The sequence below is a fragment of the Balaenoptera ricei genome, chromosome 16 (assembly GCF_028023285.1).
Source record: "Balaenoptera ricei isolate mBalRic1 chromosome 16, mBalRic1.hap2, whole genome shotgun sequence".
Lineage (NCBI taxonomy): Eukaryota > Metazoa > Chordata > Mammalia > Artiodactyla > Balaenopteridae > Balaenoptera > Balaenoptera ricei.
Window position 1 is genome coordinate 46,030,037 of NC_082654.1, and position 20,228 is coordinate 46,050,264.

The following is a 20,228-nucleotide window of genomic DNA, read 5'->3' on the forward strand; positions in this document are numbered from 1 at the left end:
GATTTTAGATGCTTTTTTTTTTTTTGGCTGCGTTGGGTCTTTATTGTTGTGCGCAGGCTTTCTCTAGTTGCAGCGAGCGGGGGCTACTCTTCATTGTGGTGCACAGGCTTCTCATTGCGGTGGCTTCTCTTGTTGCGGAGCATGGGCTCTAGGTGCGTGGGCTTCAGTAGTTGTGGCATGTGGGCTCAGTAGTTGCAGCACTTGGGCTCAGTAGTTGCGGTGCACAGGCTCTAGGGTGCACAGGCTTCAGTAGTTGTGGCGCACGGGCTTAGTTGCTCCGCGGCATGTGGGATCTTCCCAAACCAGGGCTCGTGTCCCTTGCATTGGCAGGCAGATTCTTAACCACTGCACCACCAGGCAAATCCATGGACTTGAATATTAGATGCTTTTTATGGTTAAATTTTATAGGTGTGATAATGGTATTGTGATTATGTAGGAGAATGTCCTTACTCTTAGAAGATACATGATGACACACTTAGGGTTGAAGTTTCATCACAAGTAAAGACACATCTAGATAAAGCAAATATGGCAAAAGCAGCTATTGACTCTAGATGAGATATGTCTGCTCACTGAATCTTTCAAATTTTCTATTTGTTTGAAATTTTCGATAAGGAAGAACTGGGAAATATATTGACCAAGAAAATGTTTATATCGTTTACTGAAATAGTTATGGCTTGAATATCCCATTTGTGTAAAACGTCAAGTAGTTGTGCATGTTATCTAAGGGAGATGAGGCTGTGTGTGATAACCTGTTTTTTTCAGTTTGTATTTTTACTCATCTAACAATTTTGTGTATTGCAAATGCCAACTGAAAAAGAATGCACAACCTAAAAGTTGGGAGTTATGTTTTATGAGGCTGACATTCTTAGGACTTCAAGCCGGGGAGGCAGCATCTCAAGTAACCCTGAGAAAACTGCTCTGAGGAGGCAAGGGGGAAGCCAGGATATATAGGAGTTTTGCCTCAAAGGGCAGGTAGTCGGAACAAAAGATTACCGTTAATAAAAAACAAAAAAAACCCTAGGTATCTCAAGTTAAGGAATTTAGCGCTTTTCTACGTATGGGAAGATGCAAGAGTCTGGGCTCACTGAAACCATTCCTTTGATACGCACCTCAGCGATCTGGGGCCAGTATCCTGTGTTTTCTCATCCCGAGTTTCCTCAGGTCTCACTGTGGGGAGTGGCTGCAATCAGATGGCTGCTAGATGGCAGGTATTCTTCGTTTCCTTTCTAAGTTCCCTCAGGGCTCACCGGCTCACCCTCGGAGGTGGCTGCAGTCGTTGATGACTATGACCGTTGATGACTATGACACCCTTTGTTTACTGACATGGCAGGCAATATTCCATTTCTCACAAGTAATTTTGAGAAGCTGGCATCATCACAGTTTATCACGATTACTACTACCGCCAACACCACCAGCACTGGGCTGCTGTGCCTTCCTGGGAGAAGCCCTGCTACCGCCAGGTTTGTTTTCAAAGTTTGCACTGCGTGTCTCTTCTCTGGTCTTCTCTTCCACCCGCGTTACCGGCTGGGCTAGCGCAGCAACCGCCTCACACCCGCTCCCTGGCTGCGATCAAAGTGGCTCAGGTCCCACCCCCAGCTCCGGGGCGGGGCTCCAGCCGCGAGGCCGGTCGGGGGTAACACCTTCAGGGTCGACACGCGCTCTGGCGCATGCGCCGCCCCGCGCGCAGCCTCAGTCGGGGTGCGGCGGGCACTGGAGCGCGGTGGGCACTGGAGCGCGGTTGGGGCTTGGCCGGTGCGAAAAGCGGCAGAGCTTGAGGGAGGGGCGGGGTTCAGGCCCCTATCCCGGCCAGCGGCAGCTGCTGCGGTGGCTTGTTCGAATCTGGTCCTTGTGCGCTTACCGGCGCCTGCGGGTCCCCAGAGAGGCCGCTGTAGTGTTGGCGGCCACTGTTGTGAGGCCGCCGCGCACTCGGTGAGGACGGCAGGGAGTCCTCGCCCTCCCACTGTATTAGGCCCGGAAACGGACTCAGAGTGGCTAGCGAGTGCAAGACCGCAGAGCCGGCGGAGGAGGCACATCCACATCTGCTTCCTCCCTAAAAAACAATTCTGCCTAAACGTTGTGCCTGTCCCTGCACTGAGCCAAAGGACATCGCTGTCAAGTATAACGTGGACTCTTTTCTCATGGGGCACTTGTATTTCTGGGATTCTTGGTGTCTCTTCGGGGGTCTGGGATCATAGTTCATAATGGTTAGTTCTGGGGCTGGTATGAGCTGTCCAGCCTGTGTGTTTTCGGTGGTTCTGATTTGAGTTTACTGAAGGACCCACCCAAGATTTGGGGGCATAGGGTGTTCCAAGATTTGGGGCGCTCATATAGGTTCCAATTAAAATGATTTTGTCCCTTAGTTTCAGGTCCTGATTCCTAGGAACAAAGACGATCTTGTGAGGTAAAGAGGAATCCCACCTGGAAGATGGCTCATATGAGTGGAGACCTTCCACCAGGGCTGCAGAACAGAGGAGGATCAAGGCCAAGAAAGAGCAGGCCCTAGATTTGCACAGCTGATTGCACTATGTGATCCTTGTGCTCCACAAGCCACCCGTCAGACTGTGAGAACATGAGGTGTGAGCCAGGTTTCAGGAGAGGGAGCTGGGCTAAGGCAAGGGGCAAGTCTGCCCAGGAAATTATACTTCTGAGAGAGCGTAGTCTGGGGGAAAGAAATACTACCTACCACTAAGAAAACTTATCTCAGACCTTCCTGACAGCCTTTGACTTCTTTCAGATTCTCTATTCTTTCCAGTGCCTGAGGGGGCCTCACCCTATGCCCTTTATCACATGTGACATTGAGAGACGTGGGTGCTTCCTCCAGCCTGACTTCACAGACACAGGAAGTAGTGAAGGAAAGAGCTTCCTGGACTACTTGTTTCTGCCTAGGATGAAAGATGAAAACCACTGAGCCCAAGAGGATGAATGACCAGGTCATCCCATTCGTAGCAACCTAGCCAATAGATAGATTTTCCAACATAGTTAAGTCAAACCCAGTTTCTATTAAAAGAGTGAGAAACTACTGCCAAAGTAGTTCAGGACCAAAAGATGTTCTACAGGAGGACATTTTATCCCGCTAGTGTGTGGAGCTTATAGGCAGGAGAATCCAGGAGATGCAAGGCAGATCAGATCTCTTGTGTTCTATTCTTTCTTCCTCCAGCCCAACTTTGTAGTTCTCTACGTGTTTCCTCAATCCACAGAAAATGAACAGATCTCAGGTGGTTTGTTTATTTTTTCCCTCCTTTGTTGACAGTGTCTTACATGAGACTTTTTAGGGTTAGTAGATTAGAATGGAAATATAGAAATAGATGAAAGTCAACTTCAGGGATAATATGCAGGAACACATCAGTGTCAGGATGAAGTACTATGCAGATATATGCAAGTTCTATGCTATTACTAGACTATTCTGTGCTATCGTTGACCAAATTTGTCTGATTTTTCTGATAGTCACAGCAAAAATGCAGATGTTCTTTGTTACATGATTTGCATTGGCCTTTAAAGAAATCATCATGTGAATTCCTCATGAGGCATTAAGAATTCTAAAGAAGATGTTCCTTTCCTAATCTTCCTGTAGGTATCATAGTAAATAATCTTTCAGTGACTATGGGAAATGGGTGCAGCCAGCTGCCTGTAATTGCTCCGCAGGGGAAGCAGGACACTTTGTGCCAAAGGAGAACTCAGTCAGTTGAGGTTTCCAGGGGCTGCTCACCGTGGTCTTGTAGACCTCTTTCTCATGGTCCCGCTTGATCCAGGCATAGAACCAGGGATATCTGCAAGAAAGAATGGATTATGTCACCTTCAGATAGTCTTCTCTAATATTATGTATAGATTGTGCAGCAGATAGGTTAAAGTTGTATTTTCTGGCACACACTTCCCCAGTGCCCTTTTACGTTTCAAACTGCATCACTTGTTGGATCTGTCTGGTAAGGGACACCAGTGACCTTATTATGACAAATGTCATTGATCCTATAGTATTTGCCTTAATTGAGCATTCTATCCTGTTGACACTCATGTTCAGTCCCTCCTAGAAAATGTTGATTGGTTTCTGGTCTCTTCCTCTGTGATTATTTTTCTATTTTCTCCATGGAGTCTTCTTCCTCTTCTTGCCTCTTATTACTGCTTCTCCCAAGGTGTCCATTATTGGTCCCCTATTGTCCTCACTCTCCTGGTCTTTCTGAGTGATCTCTTTTCCTGTCTGGGGATGCATCATTTGCTGGGATGCTTTTCTGGCTCTCCAGCCCAGACCTCTCCCCTACCTTAGACCCAAATTGCCAACTCTCTGCTGGACATCTCTGTGTAGCTCTTCTAAAGGCCCATCAAACTCTACAATCCAAAAGGAAAGTTGTTATTAACAGCTCCCCCCACTTTCTCCTTTATTTCCCATCAAATGTTATCACCAGCAAACCCATCATCCGGGTGAAAAACCCAGTATCTATTTCTAAGTGCTGTCCTTTACCTGCTACCCGCACATCCAGTCAGTGATCAAATCTTGTTACATTCAAGTTGTTAATATTTCTTTCTTTTTTTGAAATTGAAATAAAGTGCACACAAATCCTTGGGGTACAACTTGATGAATTTTTCATACGCGCTGCAGCTGGATAGCTATCACCCAGCTCAAGATAAAGGGCATTTTCTGTACCGCAGAAGGCTTCTGTTCTTTCCAAGACTGTACTTGCCGACTCAGTCAAAGGTAATTATTATTTTGACTTCTGTTATCATATATTAGTTTTGTCTCATTTTAAACTTCAAATAGAATCATGTAATATATAATCTGTTATGTCTGACTTCTTTTACTCAACATTATGTTTGAGGTCATCCATGTGAAGTAGTAGTTTGGTATTTTCCCCATGGTATGAATATACCAGTTTATCTGTTGTGCTCTGAAAGGATATTTGGGTTGTTTACAATTCTGGCTTTTGTACACATGTGCACTTGAATCTGAGGAATATCTATGATCTATTTTGAATTATTAGATACATATACATAAACATGTATATATCTTTTTTTGAGCTATGGCTAGTCAGTTCCCACAGTACCATTTATTGAAAAGACCTTCCTTTCCCCACAGAATTGCAGTGGTGTCTGTTAGAAATCAGGTGACCATATGTGTGTATCTCTTTTTGGATTCTTATTTCTGTTACAGTTGCCTCTTTGTCTACCCTATGCCAGTACTGCCCTGCCTTATTATTTAGCGTTATAAAAAGTATTCATATCTGTGGATATAAGTTGTCCACTTTTGTTCTTCAAGATTTACCATAACTACTTTAAGTCCTTTGTATTTCTTTTTTTAAAAAAATTAATTAATTAATTAATTTGGTTGCGCTGGGTCTTAGTTGTGGCAGGCGAGCTCCTTAGTTGCGGCTCGCCATCTCCTTAGTTGCGGCACGCGAGCTCCTTAGTTGCAGCAGGCAGCCTCCTTAGTTGCGGCTCCAGGGCTCCTTAGTTGCGGCTTGCCACCTCCTTAATTGTGGCACATGGTCTCCTTAGTTGTGGCATGCGAACTCTTAGTTGCGGCGTGCATGTGGGATCTAGTTCCCTGACCAGGGATTGAACCCAGGCCCCCGGCATTGGGAGTGCAGAGTCTTACCCACTGCTCCCCCAGGGAAGTTCCAGTCCTTTGTATTTCTGTATAAACTTTAAAATCATCTTGTCAACACCCTGCCCTGGGAATCTGCTGGAATTTGGTATTGCACTGGATCTATAGATTGATTTGGGAGTTAGGTTATATTAATACTGGCTTGAATTTTCAACTCATGAACATGGCATTTCTCTTCATTTACTTAGGTCTCCTTTAATTTTTCTCAGGAACGTTTGATAATTTCCATGTGTACATCTTTTACTTCTTTTGTTAGATTTATTATTAGGAGTTGAAAAATTTTCTCCCTATTTTGACGTTGCTAGTATATATAGTCAATTTTTGTATACTGAACTTGTTTTCAGTGACCTTACCATTTATTAACTCTAATATTTTATCTGTAGATTATTTTGGAGTTTCCTTCCACACAATTATGTTATATGGATATTTCTTACTTTTTGTCCCATTTAAAACTTTAATTTCTTTTTCTTTATTGCTGTGGCTAGGAGCTACCATGGAATAGAATAGTATGTACTTGTTTTCATTCCAGTCTCAAGGGAAGCTTTTTGATATTTTATCATTTAGGATGATACTTGCTGTAACATTTTTGGTAGACGTTCTTGGGAAAGTTTCATTCTCCTGGTTTGCTGAAAGTTTTTATCATCCAATGTTGTTGAATTTAATTATTGAGTTGATTGTATGGTTTTCTCCTTTATTCTTTTAATGGATTGATATTAACATACTGATTGATATAATTCTATTAATGTTTTGATTTTCAAGTGTTAAACCAGACTATTTTTCCAGGAAAAATTCCCACTTGGCCTTGATATTCTGTCATCTTTGAATGTATTTCATGATAAGTTGTTTAGGATTTTTGTCTTTCTTCATGAGAGAGACTTTTATTTTCCTTTTTTATAATGTTTTTGTCATGTTTTGTATCAATTGTATATGGCCTCAAAGAAACATGTTAAGTATTTCCTCATTGTCTATTCTCTGGAAGTGTTTGTTGAAGATTGGTGTTATTTATTACTTAGTGGTTTGTAAAAATTCACCAGTGAATTTATATAGGGCCTGGATTTTCTTTATGGAAAGTTTTAAATTATAGATTTAATTCTTTTATATTAGGGAAATTATTTTTTAGAACATGATGTAAGTTGTAGTTGCTTCTTCCCAGTTTGTCATTTGTTATCCCCAGCTGGGAGCAGGTGCTTTTTGTCCCAGGGCGAAGCACAATCACACCAAGGGTTTCTCACATTTTGCTTTGCTCTACACAAACTTCCACCTTAAAATTGCTACACTAACCCCCAGTGTTCCCATCCCCCTTACCTTAATACACTATGTATTGTGTATTAAGGCACTTCTCCAACACACTCTTCCAAAACACTTCTTCTCATCCGACACCACAGTTTCATTATTACTATGTTGTTTATTGTCTGTTTTTCCCTTCCTGAATGAATATAACTCTCCTGAAGACTGGAGGGGGACATCATTGTTTTTCACTGTTGTAGTCTAAGTGCATAATAAGTATTGAAAAGTCGCTAAGTGAATGAATGAATGAACTTTCATGTGCCGTTTTGTTTTAGGTGTCTCCTTTGTAAGCACCATGTAGCTCAATCTTTTTAATCCAATCTAAGATTTTCTACTTTTTTGTAACAGACTTAATATGTTATTACTTGGGTGCTTCCTTGTCTTTTGTTTTGTGTTTTATACTTATTCATTCAAATACATATTTTTATATAGTGTGAGGTGTAATTTTTTTTTTTTACAAGTAGGCACTGTACGTATATTTGACTCAATTCTGGGACTTTTTCTTGTCACTGATGTATTTTTGTTTTGATTAGAGGAGCTTTGTAATAAAAAGTAATATCCCTTTACAGTTTTTATTTTGAACATACCTTTTTCCCCTTTTGAATTAAAAACATTATATCTGGTATATTTCCTCCCCCTCCTGTAAAAATTTTTAAGCACAACAACCAAAAAAATTGTTTGCTAAATTAAATTGTCTTAAAGTTTTATGTTAGTTTTCTTCCCCCCCCCCTCCCCCCACCAATTTTGCCCATTTTATGTATGGGACATACTGAAAAAAAAAGCTTTGGGTTTAATTTAGTCTTCTTCATTTATTTTGGCTTTATTTTAATTTTATTCACTTAAGATTTTATCCTTATTTTTTCATGCTTTTTTGATCTGTTTTTTATTTTTCATATTTCTTTTAGCTAAACATAAAGTTCATAATTATTTTCAGTCTTTATTTAAAAAATAAAGACAATTTTTCTCTGTGACAGCTTTAGTTTTAGGTCTTAAGTTTTCATGTAATGAATTTCCCCCTTTGTTTCTTTCCAGGACAGTAGTAATTTGGATGTTGGTTACTTTTCTTTGATCTAAAGTTTTTAATTTGGAGAATGTCTTATAACTTATATGAGTTAATGACTTTTTAGTGAGTTTTAAAATTTTTGGTTTTATAGGTCATAATCAGACAAAGTAGCTTGTAAAACCTCTGATTTGTAGGGTTTAGCAATATTGTCTCTGAAAGCACAGCATAACATAACGATTATAAGTGGTGCTTTATTTTCAGATGACCTAGTTCCAATTTAGGGTAACCTTGGGAAGTTGGGTAACCTCTTTCTGCCTCAATTTTCTTATCTGTTAAATGGGAAAAATAGTATCTATGTTATAGGTTTGTCCTGAGTATGAGATAGTATGTATTTAAAATATTCTATGGAAGACATTTTTCTAAATAACTGAATTTTAACTATCATTAGTAATTACCTGAACACGTGAGTTTAACAAACTCCATTTGATAGTCCTTTCTTGTTGATAGAGATATATTGCCTCTTACTGTGATTGTGGTTTGTTTTCTTTAACCAATTTATCTTGTAACTGTAGCAGTTTTTCTTTTATCTATTTGGATATATACAGATTTGACTTAAACCTTGATTAATTTTTACCATTTATCATTACATGGTATCTGCCTTTGCCCCATTGAAGTTTAAGGCTGCAAATTCTCCTTAATCTGATATAAATAAGACCATGCTTGCTTCCCTTTTATTTGCTTTTTCTGGTAGTATTTTGTCCATTCCTTTTTTTTTAACCATTCTTTATCACTTTGTTTTAGGTTTATTTTTTGTAAACAACAAATGGCAACATTTGGGGTTTTTTTTTAAGACTAATATGGCATGTTAGTCTTGCATAAGAAATATATCCATTCCCATTTTCTGTGATAATTCATATATTTGGTTTTATATATCTGTCTTAGTTTACAACATATTATTTTTGAGTACAACATAATGCAATATATATCATAATTTATACTATTAATTATACTTCTTTAGAATCTTTACTTTTTCTGGTATATTCAAATTTGTCATTGTTTCATTTTTCTTCTCTGTTAATTTGGTAGTTTTCTGATTTTCAGTTCTCATAGCTACCAACCCACACCTAAATATTATAACTGAGCCATATCTACTAGCATATCAGATTACTTTGTTGCTCTTCTGCTGCTCCATGGTGTAGTGATTGCTACTCCTCTTCCTCCAGCCCCTCTTAGATGACCTTCGAAAGTTTTAATCCACCCATTACTCCTCCCCACACCCAGGCTCCATTTTAATAATTTATCAGTATATTACTGGCTCTGTTCTTATGGAGAGTCTCTTCTGTTTCAGGAGGTCTTCTTTAATATTATGTTATACATTTCAAATCATGTTAATATTATCCATCTAGTTGTAACCATGTTTCGGTAACAAGCTCTATTGTTTCTCACTCCTTCCCCTTGCTTGAGACTTGCTTGGTAGCTCATTAGTACCTCCTTAGTGTTTTCTCGGCAGAGATTACAGGGGTGATTTATTCCTCGAGGCCCTGCTCATTTGAACACATCTGGTTTTGGGCCTGTCATATGAAAGACAATTTATTTATGTATAATATTCCTGGATTGAAATTCTTTTCTCATAATCTCATTGTCTTTTTGCTTTCACCACTGCAGAGGAGAAGTCCGAAGCTAGGATGCTTTTCTTTACTTTGTGAGTCAGCTGTTCTTTCATCTAGAAGCTCTTAAGAGTTTATCCTTGTCATTCAGAATTATATAAATGTATGCCTCAGTGTCTTTTCATTAATTCTGTGTTGGTGGTTTTTTTCCTTCAACACTTTAGGTATTTCACTCCATTCTCTCCTTGCTTGCATGGATTCTGAGAAGTCGGTTGTAATTCTTATCGTTGTTCCTTTGTAGGTAAGGTTCACATTCCACCAACCCCTGGGGCGCAACACCACCTCCACCCCTTCTTTGCTTTTTTCAAGATCTTTTGTATTTGGTTTTCTGCAGTTTGAGTATGACAGGATGAGATGTGGTTTTGGGGGCATTTATCTTGCTTGGTATTCTCTGAGTTTCCTGGATTTGTCATTAATTTTGGAATGTTTGGTTATTACTACTTCAGATATTTCTTCTGCTCTGTTCCTTCTTCTTCTGGTATTCTAATTATGCATATATTATGCCTTTTAATGTTGTGCCACAGTTCTTGGATGTTCTGTTTTTTTCATTCTTTTTCTTTTCACATTTCAGTCTGTGAAGTTTTTGTTGACCTCTTTTCAAGTTCACTGGTTCTTTCCTTGGCTTGTTGTATGATGAGTCCATCAGAGGCATTCCTCGTTTCTATTACTGTGGTTTTGACTTTGAGCATTTACTTTTGATTTTTTTCTAGAATTTCTATTTTTCTGCTTATATGACTCATTTATAGTTGAATGTTGTCTAATTTTTTCCATTCAACTCTTTAACATGTTAATTATAGTTATTTTAAACTCCCTGTCTGATAATTCCAACATTTGTGTTGTATCTGAGTCTGGTTCTGATTATTACTTTGTCTCTTCTCCGTGTGTTTTTTATTACTTTTTGGTATGTCTTGCAATTGTTTTTTGAGAGCTGGACCTGTATCTGGTAATAGAACTAAGGTAAATAAATTTTTAGTGTGAGGATTTGTGTTACTCTGGCTAGGAGTTGGGCTGTGTTTAATGTTTGTTGTAGCTGTAGGTGCCAGAGCCTTCAAATTCCTTTAGTGTCCTTGTTTTTGACTTCCCTAGATCACTAGTTTTTCAGCTTTGGTGTCTCATACCTGGAGGGCTTATTAAAACACTGTTCGCTAAGTCCCATGCCCAGAGTATCTGTTTCTGTAGATGCCTTAATCTAATGCTGCATAAGGAAGCACCCCAATATTTAGCAGCTTAAAGGCAACAAGAAACATTTATTGCCTCATGTAGGGGTCTCATGAGGCTGCAGCCATCTGAAGGCTTGAATGGGGCTGGAGGATTTGCTTCTGTGATGGCTCACTCACATGGCTAGCAAATTAGTATTGATGTTTGGCAGGAGGCCTCATTTCCTCCCCATGTAGACTTCACCATAGGGCTGCTTGAGTGTCCTTATGAGATGGCAGCTGGCTTTACCCAGAGAAAGTGATCCATGAAGGAACAAAGTGGAAGCACCAGTGTTCTTCTGTGACTTGGCCTCATTGGTCATACTCTGTTATTTCTGCAACATTCTACTGGTTACAAAGGTCAGCCCTATTTAATGTGGGAGAGGATTGTACAAGGGCACTGGGGGAGGAGGTGATGATCATCTTGGACACTGGCTATCCAAGTGTCTGGATAGGGGCTGGAATGGGGCTCGAGAATTTTGCATTTCTAACAAGTTCCCAGCTGATGCTGATGTTGTTGACTTATGGACCACACTTTGAGAACACTGCCCCAGGGAGTACCCAAGAAAAGCTATTGGAATGTGGGAAGGAATTATTAGCGTATCGATGTTCAGATATTTGTGCTTTAAAAATAAGAATGAGATTTCATGTACATATAAAGATATAAATAGCAATGCTGGATGAGTGCTCAAACTTTAAATAAGGGGTAAATGATCAAATGTTTTGAAACCCTTAGACTGGAGGACATATCCACAATTACTTGTAATCTTGCTTACAATCTTGCTCTTAATTATGTCTGTGAGGCTTTATCTTAATACATCTCAAACCCTTTTCTCCTACTGTATAGTTCCATTAACTTATCAAGTATTTTTTAATGCTTCCATGCCTTTTTTATGTCGTTGGCCCATATTTATAAAGAATATGTGATTCATGTGTCAAGACTTAATACTTTACTCCTCAATAAAACTCAACCTGATAATACAAAATATAACTTAACGTTTCTTCCCCCTTTGCAACTACCCATTTACCTTTCAGAGACTTTTTAGCATTGCTTCTATAAAATTTGTTGCAGATATTTATGTTTAAATATGTTTTCTGACCTGATTATAAACTCCTTGAGAGCAGGATTAATCTTTTATTTTTCTTTGTATTCCCAGAAATTGGGACAGTTCCTGGAACACTGGCAGGAACTCCTATACTTTTTGTATGAATTAAGAAATTAATACACTGGCAAGTCCTTATACCATGATTCCTCATTTTCCCACAACATATAGTACTGATAGAAGGGATCCTACATTGCATTTTCTCTTCAACTATTAATTGTGAACATGACCAGGTGTTAGATCCCCAACATATTGCATGCTCTCCAGTTCTGGTCACTGTAGATAGAACACAGATGTGCTGTTTCAGGGGCCAGTGTCATTTGAGGATGTGACTATGGGCTTCACCCAGGAGGAGTGGCAGCACCTGGACCCTGCTCAGAGGACCCTGTACAGGGACGTGATGCTGGAGAACTATAGCCACCTCATCTCAGTGGGTAGGGATTGTATAATTTGTAACTCCAAACAATATTTGTTTCCTTTTTAGCTGCTGATATAGGTGGTTTCTTTGTAGAGATTAATAATTTATAGATTTGAAATTCAGGAGTCAAAGGTGATCCCTTTTGGGCACTACAAAGAACACTTGGGTTCTCTTCCCCAGTGAAATGTTCCAGTGGATTTATTTTCATGCAGGCTAACTTTGTCCTCCTTTAAAGGTCCTGAACCTCAGGGCACCTGGTCCAAGTCCTGTGTCATTTTCCATTCACAGGGTATTGTGTTACCAAACCAGAGGTGATTTTCAAATTGGAGCAAGGAGAAGAGCCATGGATGTTAGAGGAAGAGTCTCAAAGTCAGAGCCACCCAGGTGAGTTAGTGGGCATAGACGTTACTGTAACCTGGGAGAAACTGGATCCCAGGGAGTTAGTTCAGATGTTGGCATGTTTGAGATTTTTTAGGAAATTTTTTTTAGAGTTAATAGAACTTTGGAAGTGACCAAGAATAATTGGCCTTCATGCCTCAGATGCATATATCACCCTGGCAGATAAGAGCTAAATGGTTTCTTTTTAGGTTTTCTTCCAAAAATCCAATCCTTGCCTCTCTCATTTTAGATATTTGTTATTCTTTCTACATCAATTTCATTTGTCGTCTTTTAATCATATATTATGTATTAATTCACTAAGTATTAATTTGACATCTACCATATGCCAGGTTTGTCTGTGTGCTGGGGTTGCAACTGCTAACAATATAATGACTGCATTTTAGTGGCAAAAGAGAATGAAATGTGGTGCTGTTTATGAAAGTGATCAGGAAAGAGCCTCTTTAAGGTCAATATTATAATTATAATATATAATTATATCTGTGTTAATAATAATAATATATATCTGTGTTATTATAACACAGATCTGAATGGAGGGGGCCAGTGGATTTTGAATACTCCAGCCAGATGGTATACCCTGTGCCATGAACTTGAGGCCGGAGTGTTTAGTGTCTGCAGAACAGGATAGCGTTTGCCAGGATGAATAGAGATCAGAGAATTAGAGATGATGTCAGAGAGGTAGTTGGTGCCAGGTTATTTGGCTTTACTGGCTATTGAAAGCTCCTTAATTCTTTTTTTTTTAAGATTTATTTATTATTTATTTATTTATTTAATTTATTTTTTGCTGCATCAGGTCTTCGTTGTGGCACGCAGGATCTTTGTTGAGGCACGTGGGATCTTTCATTGTGGTGTGTGGGCTCTTTGTTGTTGTGCACAGGCCTCTCTCTAGTTGTGGCAGCAGGTTTACTCTTCTCTAGTTGTGGCTTGCAGGCTCCAGGACGCGTGGGCTCTGTAGTTGTGGCATGCAGGTTCCAGAGTGCATGGGCTCTGTAGTTTGCAGCACGCAGGCTCTAGTTGAGGCGCATGAGCTCAGTAGTTGTGGCACGCGGGCACGTTGTGGCATGTTGCCCCGCAGCATGTGGGATCTTAGTTCCCTGACCAGGGATTGAACCCGCATCCCCTGCATTGGAAGGCGGATTCTTTACCACTGGACCACTAGGCAAGTCCCGAAAGCTCCTTAATTCTAATTGAGTTGGAGTCATTGGAAGGTTTTGAGCAAAGGAGCACATGTTCTGATTTGCTTCATGTATACCCCTGGCTGCTCTACAGTGGAAGTGTTGACAGAGGGGGTGGGGAGGAGGGACGAGTAAAGTCAAGGAGAGCAGTTAGCAGTTCTCCATGTGAGGGATTGTGGTGCCTTATACCGGCTTGGAAATAGAAAGTAAAGTGACATGATTGGGTTCTTGATGTATTTTGAAGTTGTAGCCAAAACAGGATTTCCTGTTAGATTGGATTATGGGTACAAGAAAAAGAATAATCAAGAGAAAAACTGAAAGGTTTTTTTTCCTGAGGCACTAGACACCTGGTAGTACCTTTAACTCAGACAGGGGAACTTGAGGAGAAGCAGTTCTGGGAGGAAACAAGTAAAGATATGGGAAGTTTATACAAATATTATCTGTAAAAAATACAGATGATCCCCAAATTACAGTGATTCAACTCATGATTTTTTGACTTCACTGGTGCAAAAGCAATACCCATTCACTGGAAATTGTACTTTGAATTTTGATCTTTTCCCTGGGCCAGCGATGTGTTGGTAGGATACTCTCTTGTGATGCTGGGTAGCGGCAGTGAGCCGTAGCTCCCAGTCAGCCACATGACCACGAGGGTAAACAACCTTACAACCATCTTGTACCCATAAAACTGTTAGTACAGTATTCAGTGAACTGCATGAGATATTCAACACTATTATAAAATAGGCTTTGCATTAGATGATTTTGCCCAACTCTAGGCTAATGTAAACGTTTAAGATAGGCTATTCTAAGCTATGATGTTCAGTAGATTTGGGGTATTATATGCATTTTTGACTTTTGATATTGCCAAGTTACAATAGGTTTATGGGGACATAACCTCATTGTAAGGCAAGGAAGATCTGTAGTAGCAATGTTTATTCTGTTGAGTATAAAAACAACAAAAATAAAATATTGAAAAACAATAGCATGTAAGTAATTTATCAGTTGACCAGACTGGTGTTCTAAAATCCTTTTATTTTTTAGAAGTGTTGTTGAGTTAAATATGAATGGTAAAATTTAATGAGTAAATGCTAGAAGAAAGTAATGTATAACTTCTAAACTTCTGAAGGGAAGAAAATAGAAAAGAAAAAAAATATATATGTTAGATCAGACCAAAAAAGAACAATGAAAGAGAGGGGAAAAGCAAGTAAAAATTAGAATAAGTGGAAACTGTAAGTGAAATGAAGGAAACCATCCTAGATATTTTAGTAATTACAATACATTCAAAAGGACTAAACCCTCTTGTTAAAAGACAGATATTGTCAATTTGGATTTTTTACAAATATAGGTATATGGTGTTTGAAAAGTACATATGAAATATAAAAAGAAATAATAGACTGTATTCCATTATTGGAATGTAGAAAGGAATAGTGATATACTTCAAATATTAAACAAAATAGAATATTAACCCTTGGTATACCATCAGGGATCCAGTGTACCCAATTTTTGTTTTTTTTGTTTTTTTTAAAATTTTATTGATTGATTGATTGATTTATGGCTGTGCTGGGTCTTCGTTTCTGTGCGAGGGCTTTCTCTAGTTGTGGCAAGTGGGGGCCACTCTTCATCGCGGTGAGCGGGCCTCTCACTATTGCGACCTCTCTTGTTGCGGAGCACAGGCTCCAGACGCGCAGGCTCAGTAATTGTGGCTCACGGGCCCAGCTGCTCCGCGACATGTGGGATCTTCCAGACCAGGGCTCGAACCCGTGTCCCCTGCATTGGCAGGCAGATTCTTAACCACTGCGCCACCCAATTTTTGTTTTTGAATTTCTTTTTGAAGCAGTTCTAATTATTTGCAAGTGTTGTTTTATGACTTTCATAATTTCTTATAAATTAAAATATAATTTTAACTTGAATGAACAAAGAGAAAATTTACTTATATTTTAAAATGGAATAAAACTCATTTTATCTTGTAGTTTCCACATGGGTGACTTGGTCCCATTTATAAATCTAAGAAATATGGGATTGTTGTGATCTTATTTTAATGTATTTTGAAATGTTTTGCTACTTCATCCCCCTAGCAATTATTCCAACATTACTCATCAGTTATGTCCAATAGTGCTAAAATACACTAAAATATAAGAAAATAGATGATGGAATTTCTTGGAAGGATAATGCAATAGTGAAGTAAATCCTCACCATTATATCATCCTTCAGTTTTCTTATTGAGTTCTCTGAAGTATTGCATCAACTGTAATGAAGGGATGAAAGAAGTCTGGAGACCTTATTTGTTGTTTCTTTTAAATTTTTTATTTATTTATTTTTTTGGCTGCGTTGGGTCTTCGCTGCTTCGTGTGGGCTTTCTCTAGTCGCAGCTAGCAGGGGCTACTCTTGATTGCAGTGCGCGGGCTTCTCTTGTTGCAGAGCACAGGCTCTAGGCATGCAGGCTTCAGTAGTTGTGGCTCGTGGGCTCAGTAGTTGTGGCTCACGGGCTCTAGAGTGCAGGCTCAGTAGTTGTGGCGCACGGGCTTAGCTGCTCCGTGGCACGTGGGATCTTCCTGGACGAGGGATCAAACCCGTGTCCCCTGCATTGGCAGGTGGATTCTTAACCGCTGCGCCGCCAGGGAAGTCCCCCTTATTTGTTGTTTCTTTCCTGCTTTAGCTTTCATTGAATATAGTTGAGAATTTAGAATTTTTATTTTCTGCCTTTAATTGCAAAGGGCAGAAAATTGACATAAGACTTTCCATAATTATTAGACAAATCAGAAGATGAGTATAAAGAGATAGGGAGAAGCACTCTAGACTCTAATAACAATGGATAATTGATTGTATAAGTGAAATTCTGACTGTAAGTTTTGTTTTTTTTAAAATAAATTTTATTTATTTATTTAATTTATTTTTGGCTGCATTGGGTCTTCGTTGCTGCACGCGGGCTTTCTCTCGGTGCGGCGAGTGGGGGCTACTCTTCGTTGCGGCACACAGCCTTCTCATTGCGGTGGCTTCTCTTGTTGCGGAGCACAGGCTCTAGGCGTGTGGGCTTCAGTAGTTGTGGCACGCAGGCTTCAGTAGTTGTGGCTTGCAGGCTCTAGAGCATAGGCTCAGTAGTTGTGGCACACGGGCTTAGTTGCTCCGCAGCACGTGCGATCTTCCTGGACCAGGGCTCAAACCTGTGTCCCCTGCATTGGCGGGCAGATTCTTACCCACTACGCCACCAGGGAAGTCCCCAGACTGTAAGTTTTAGGTGATGATATGCTAGATGAATAAAGATGTGCCTCTGATCCTGTTGTAAGAATAGCCTAAATGTATATTTCATTTAGGCACTACTATTCATTGTGAATCCCCATAAGAATGCAAATATAGCCTAGGCAATACAGTTTTCCTTTTAACTCTAATGAAAATGAGTACTTTCTGAAATTTAATTTGGTGGTGTTATGTGGAATAGAAAAGAGGAGGATGAGGTTGTAAGCATGTATATTAGTGAGGCTCTTGCTTCGATAACGACTAGGCCCTGATTTAATTGTTCCAAGTCTAATTGTTCCTTTGATATCTCCCCTTACTATCATTGTCTATTAATTTTCCTTGTGATTCTACTTAATATTTGTTGAGTTGTTGGGCTGATTCTATTACCTGTGCAGTTCCCCACCCCAAGATTAAGCAGTCATTCAAACATTTTAAATTTATTGTTTGAGTTTATTTCAAATTCTCTATCTATTTTTGAATGTCACATTTAAAAAAAATTGAGGTATAACTGGCATACAACATTTTAGTGTCAGGTGTACAATGTAATGAGTTGATATTTGTATATATTGCAAAATGATCACCACAATAAACATTTTTGAAGTGTCAAATTATTGCGTTTTGTTGCCAGATTCCCCATTTTTCACTACTGCAAGTTATTTATTTATTTTTCAAACCTAGAGGAGCGAGGCAGTATGCCCCTGAGATTACTTTCATAGCAAATGACTGGGCTAGAATAAGACATATGAATATGTCTTCTCTTCATAAGAAATATATTAACATGTATAAACTATGGTAAATTATTTTCATTTCTATACTTCTGCATAGTTGACCTGATGGAGAAGAGCCAGGAAAAGGAAGTCCAGCATTGGTGGAAAGTTGATATTGTCAACAACAAAACACCGACTAAAGAGAGAAATAGTGTATTAGGGAAAACATTTTCTCTGGATACAAACTCTATTTTATCAAGAAAAATACCTGGTAAATATGACTCATATGGAATGAATTTGGATTCTCTTTCAGAATTAATCATTAGTAATAGACACTCCTTTGTAAGGCAGCTTGATGAGTTTAATACACATGGGAAATTACTCCTCTGTACAAAGCACAGGAATTCTCATTCTAGAGAGAAATCTTTAGAATATGATAGAACTGGAAAAGCCATTAGTCCAAATGACATATTTCAGCATCAAGATACTCAAATTCTGAAGCTTTCTTCTGAATATAATGAATGTGGGAAAGCCTTCAATGAGGGGGCGACTTTCATTACCCATAAGAGAGCAAGCTCATGGGAGAAGCCCTATGGATGTAATGAACATGTCAAAGCCTTTTCTGATAGACCAACATTTACTGTTCATCAGGGAACTCATACAAGGGAGAATCACTATGAATTGAATGACTGTGGGAGGTGGTCTGTTGGTGAGAAGTCAAATTTAAGTAAGCACCATGGAGTTATCATGGAGAAGAGATACTATGAGTGTATTGAAAGTGAATAGTTTCAGAAAGAAGTCACTCCTTCAGCGAATTTATAAAGGAGAGGAAACCTTTAACTGTTTTGAAGATTGGGAAGTATTCTGCAAGAAGCCAAATTTCATTCAGCATCAAGAAACACATATAGGGAAAGAAGTCTATAAAATTAATCAGTGTGCTACTGCATTTTACAAGAAGCCAAATCTCCCTACATATCAGAAAACAGATATAAGAGAAAAACTCTATGAATGTAGGGAATGTGGGAAAACCTTCAGCCATAAGTCATCTCTCATCCTACATCAGAGGATACACAGAGGGGAGAAACGCTATGAGTGCACCAAATGTGGGAAAACCTTTGGGTATAGGTCAGGCCTCACAGTACATCAGAGAACACACACAGGGGAGAAACCCTATGAATGTAAGGAATGTGGAAAAAATTTCTGTGAGAAGTCAGATCCCTGTGTACATCAGCGAACACACAGAGGGGAGAAACCCTATGAGTGTAATGAATGTCAGAAAGCCTTCAGTGCTAGGTCAGCTCTCACAGTACATAAGGGAATACATAGTGGGGAGAAACCCTATGAATGTAAGGAATGTGGGAAAACTTTCTCCCAGAAGCCAAACTTCATTAATCACCAGAGAACTCACACAGGAGAGAAAACCTATGGGTGTCACAAATGTGGAAAATCCTTCTCTGTGAAGTCGAAACTGAGGGAACATCAGAGAACACACACAGGAGAGAAGCCTTATAAATGTAATGAGTGTGGGAAAACTTTCTACCATAAGTCATCCCTCACAGTACATGAGAGAACCCACACAGGGGAGAGACCCCATGAATGTAACCAATGTGGGAAAACCTTCTATCAGAGTCACTCCTCACAACACATCAGAGAACACACTAGGGAGAAACACTACAGGTGTAATGGAACCTTTCACCAGCATCTCGATTTCAGTAAACAGCAGAGAAACAGTACTCAGAAGAAACCCCTGTCAACATCCTGAAACCTTCACCCTCTTGTTGGACTCATTGCATAGCAGAAACAACCTGGGGCTGAGGTGGGGGACCCAATATATAGGAGAAATCTTTTGCCTAGAAGTGACATTTCATTGAGTAGCAAATAATTAATATTTGATAACTTTATTAATATTTTGAAGATGTTACAGTGTCAAAAAAAGTTTAAAAAGGAGGCCTTTTCTTTTGCAGAATATATATAAGTATGCTATGTAGAGAAACTTTTCATGATACGTTTGCTTATTAGAATGCAGCATTGTAGTAGGAAGTATATATATATATTTGCTTAATAACTCAAAGTTTTTATTTCATAATTTTAATATGAATATGAAATGTATAAGTTGTCCCATACTTAATACCTATGTAATTTTTGGTTTTAACTGAAATTTTTATTGAGATAATGGTAGATTGTAAGATGCAGTTGTAAGAAGTAGTACAGAGAGACCTCAGGTACCCTGTACCCAGTTTCCCCCAGTGGTAACATCTTGTAAAACTATAGTACAAATATCAGCCAGGATAATGACATTATTGATATAATCCACCAATTAGTTCAGAATTTCTCAGTTTTATTTGTACTCACTTATGTGTAGGTATATTTAGTTCTGTGCAATTTTATCACATGTCTAGGTTTATGTATCCACCATTGGCTGTGGCATCTGTTGACTGTGGTATCTACGACC

At 39.2% G+C, this 20,228-nt stretch overlaps 2 protein-coding genes across 9 annotated transcripts; both read left to right on the plus strand.

The window, feature by feature from the left end:
• The first annotated feature begins 1,687 nt into the window (after positions 1 to 1,687).
• ZNF487 (zinc finger protein 487) lies at positions 1,688 to 18,648 on the plus strand. 8 transcript variants are annotated; one of them, XM_059900329.1, is made up of 6 exons: positions 1,688 to 1,752; positions 2,361 to 2,574; positions 4,540 to 4,687; positions 12,157 to 12,283; positions 12,556 to 12,651; positions 17,895 to 18,648. In XM_059900329.1, the coding sequence occupies exons 2-6, from the start codon at positions 2,570 to 2,572 to the stop codon at positions 18,560 to 18,562; spliced, it is 1,044 nt and encodes a 347-aa protein (XP_059756312.1). In that variant the 5' UTR covers positions 1,688 to 1,752; positions 2,361 to 2,569; the 3' UTR covers positions 18,563 to 18,648. The 8 variants fall into 8 exon arrangements, with proteins under 8 accessions (XP_059756312.1, XP_059756317.1, XP_059756318.1 ...); XM_059900332.1 differs by having other exon boundaries at positions 1,694 to 1,752; positions 2,361 to 2,401; XM_059900333.1 differs by having other exon boundaries at positions 1,728 to 1,737; positions 2,361 to 2,401.
• Positions 18,649 to 18,780: 132 nt separating this feature from the next.
• On the plus strand, positions 18,781 to 19,538 carry LOC132350428 (zinc finger protein 135-like). The gene is made up of 2 exons (XM_059899621.1): positions 18,781 to 18,786; positions 18,840 to 19,538. Exons 1-2 carry the CDS (start codon positions 18,781 to 18,783, stop codon positions 19,536 to 19,538), a joined length of 705 nt encoding a protein of 234 aa, XP_059755604.1.
• Positions 19,539 to 20,228: the final 690 nt, after the last annotated feature.

Excerpts from the sequence above, each read along its gene's own strand:
- ZNF487 (XM_059900328.1), top strand. Across the intron at positions 2,402-4,539 it reads AACAAAGACGATCTTGTGAG|TGCACACAAATCCTTGGGGT; the intron begins GTAAAGAGGAAT and ends ATTGAAATAAAG. Across the intron at positions 12,652-17,894 it reads TCAAAGTCAGAGCCACCCAG|TTGACCTGATGGAGAAGAGC; the intron begins GTGAGTTAGTGG and ends ACTTCTGCATAG.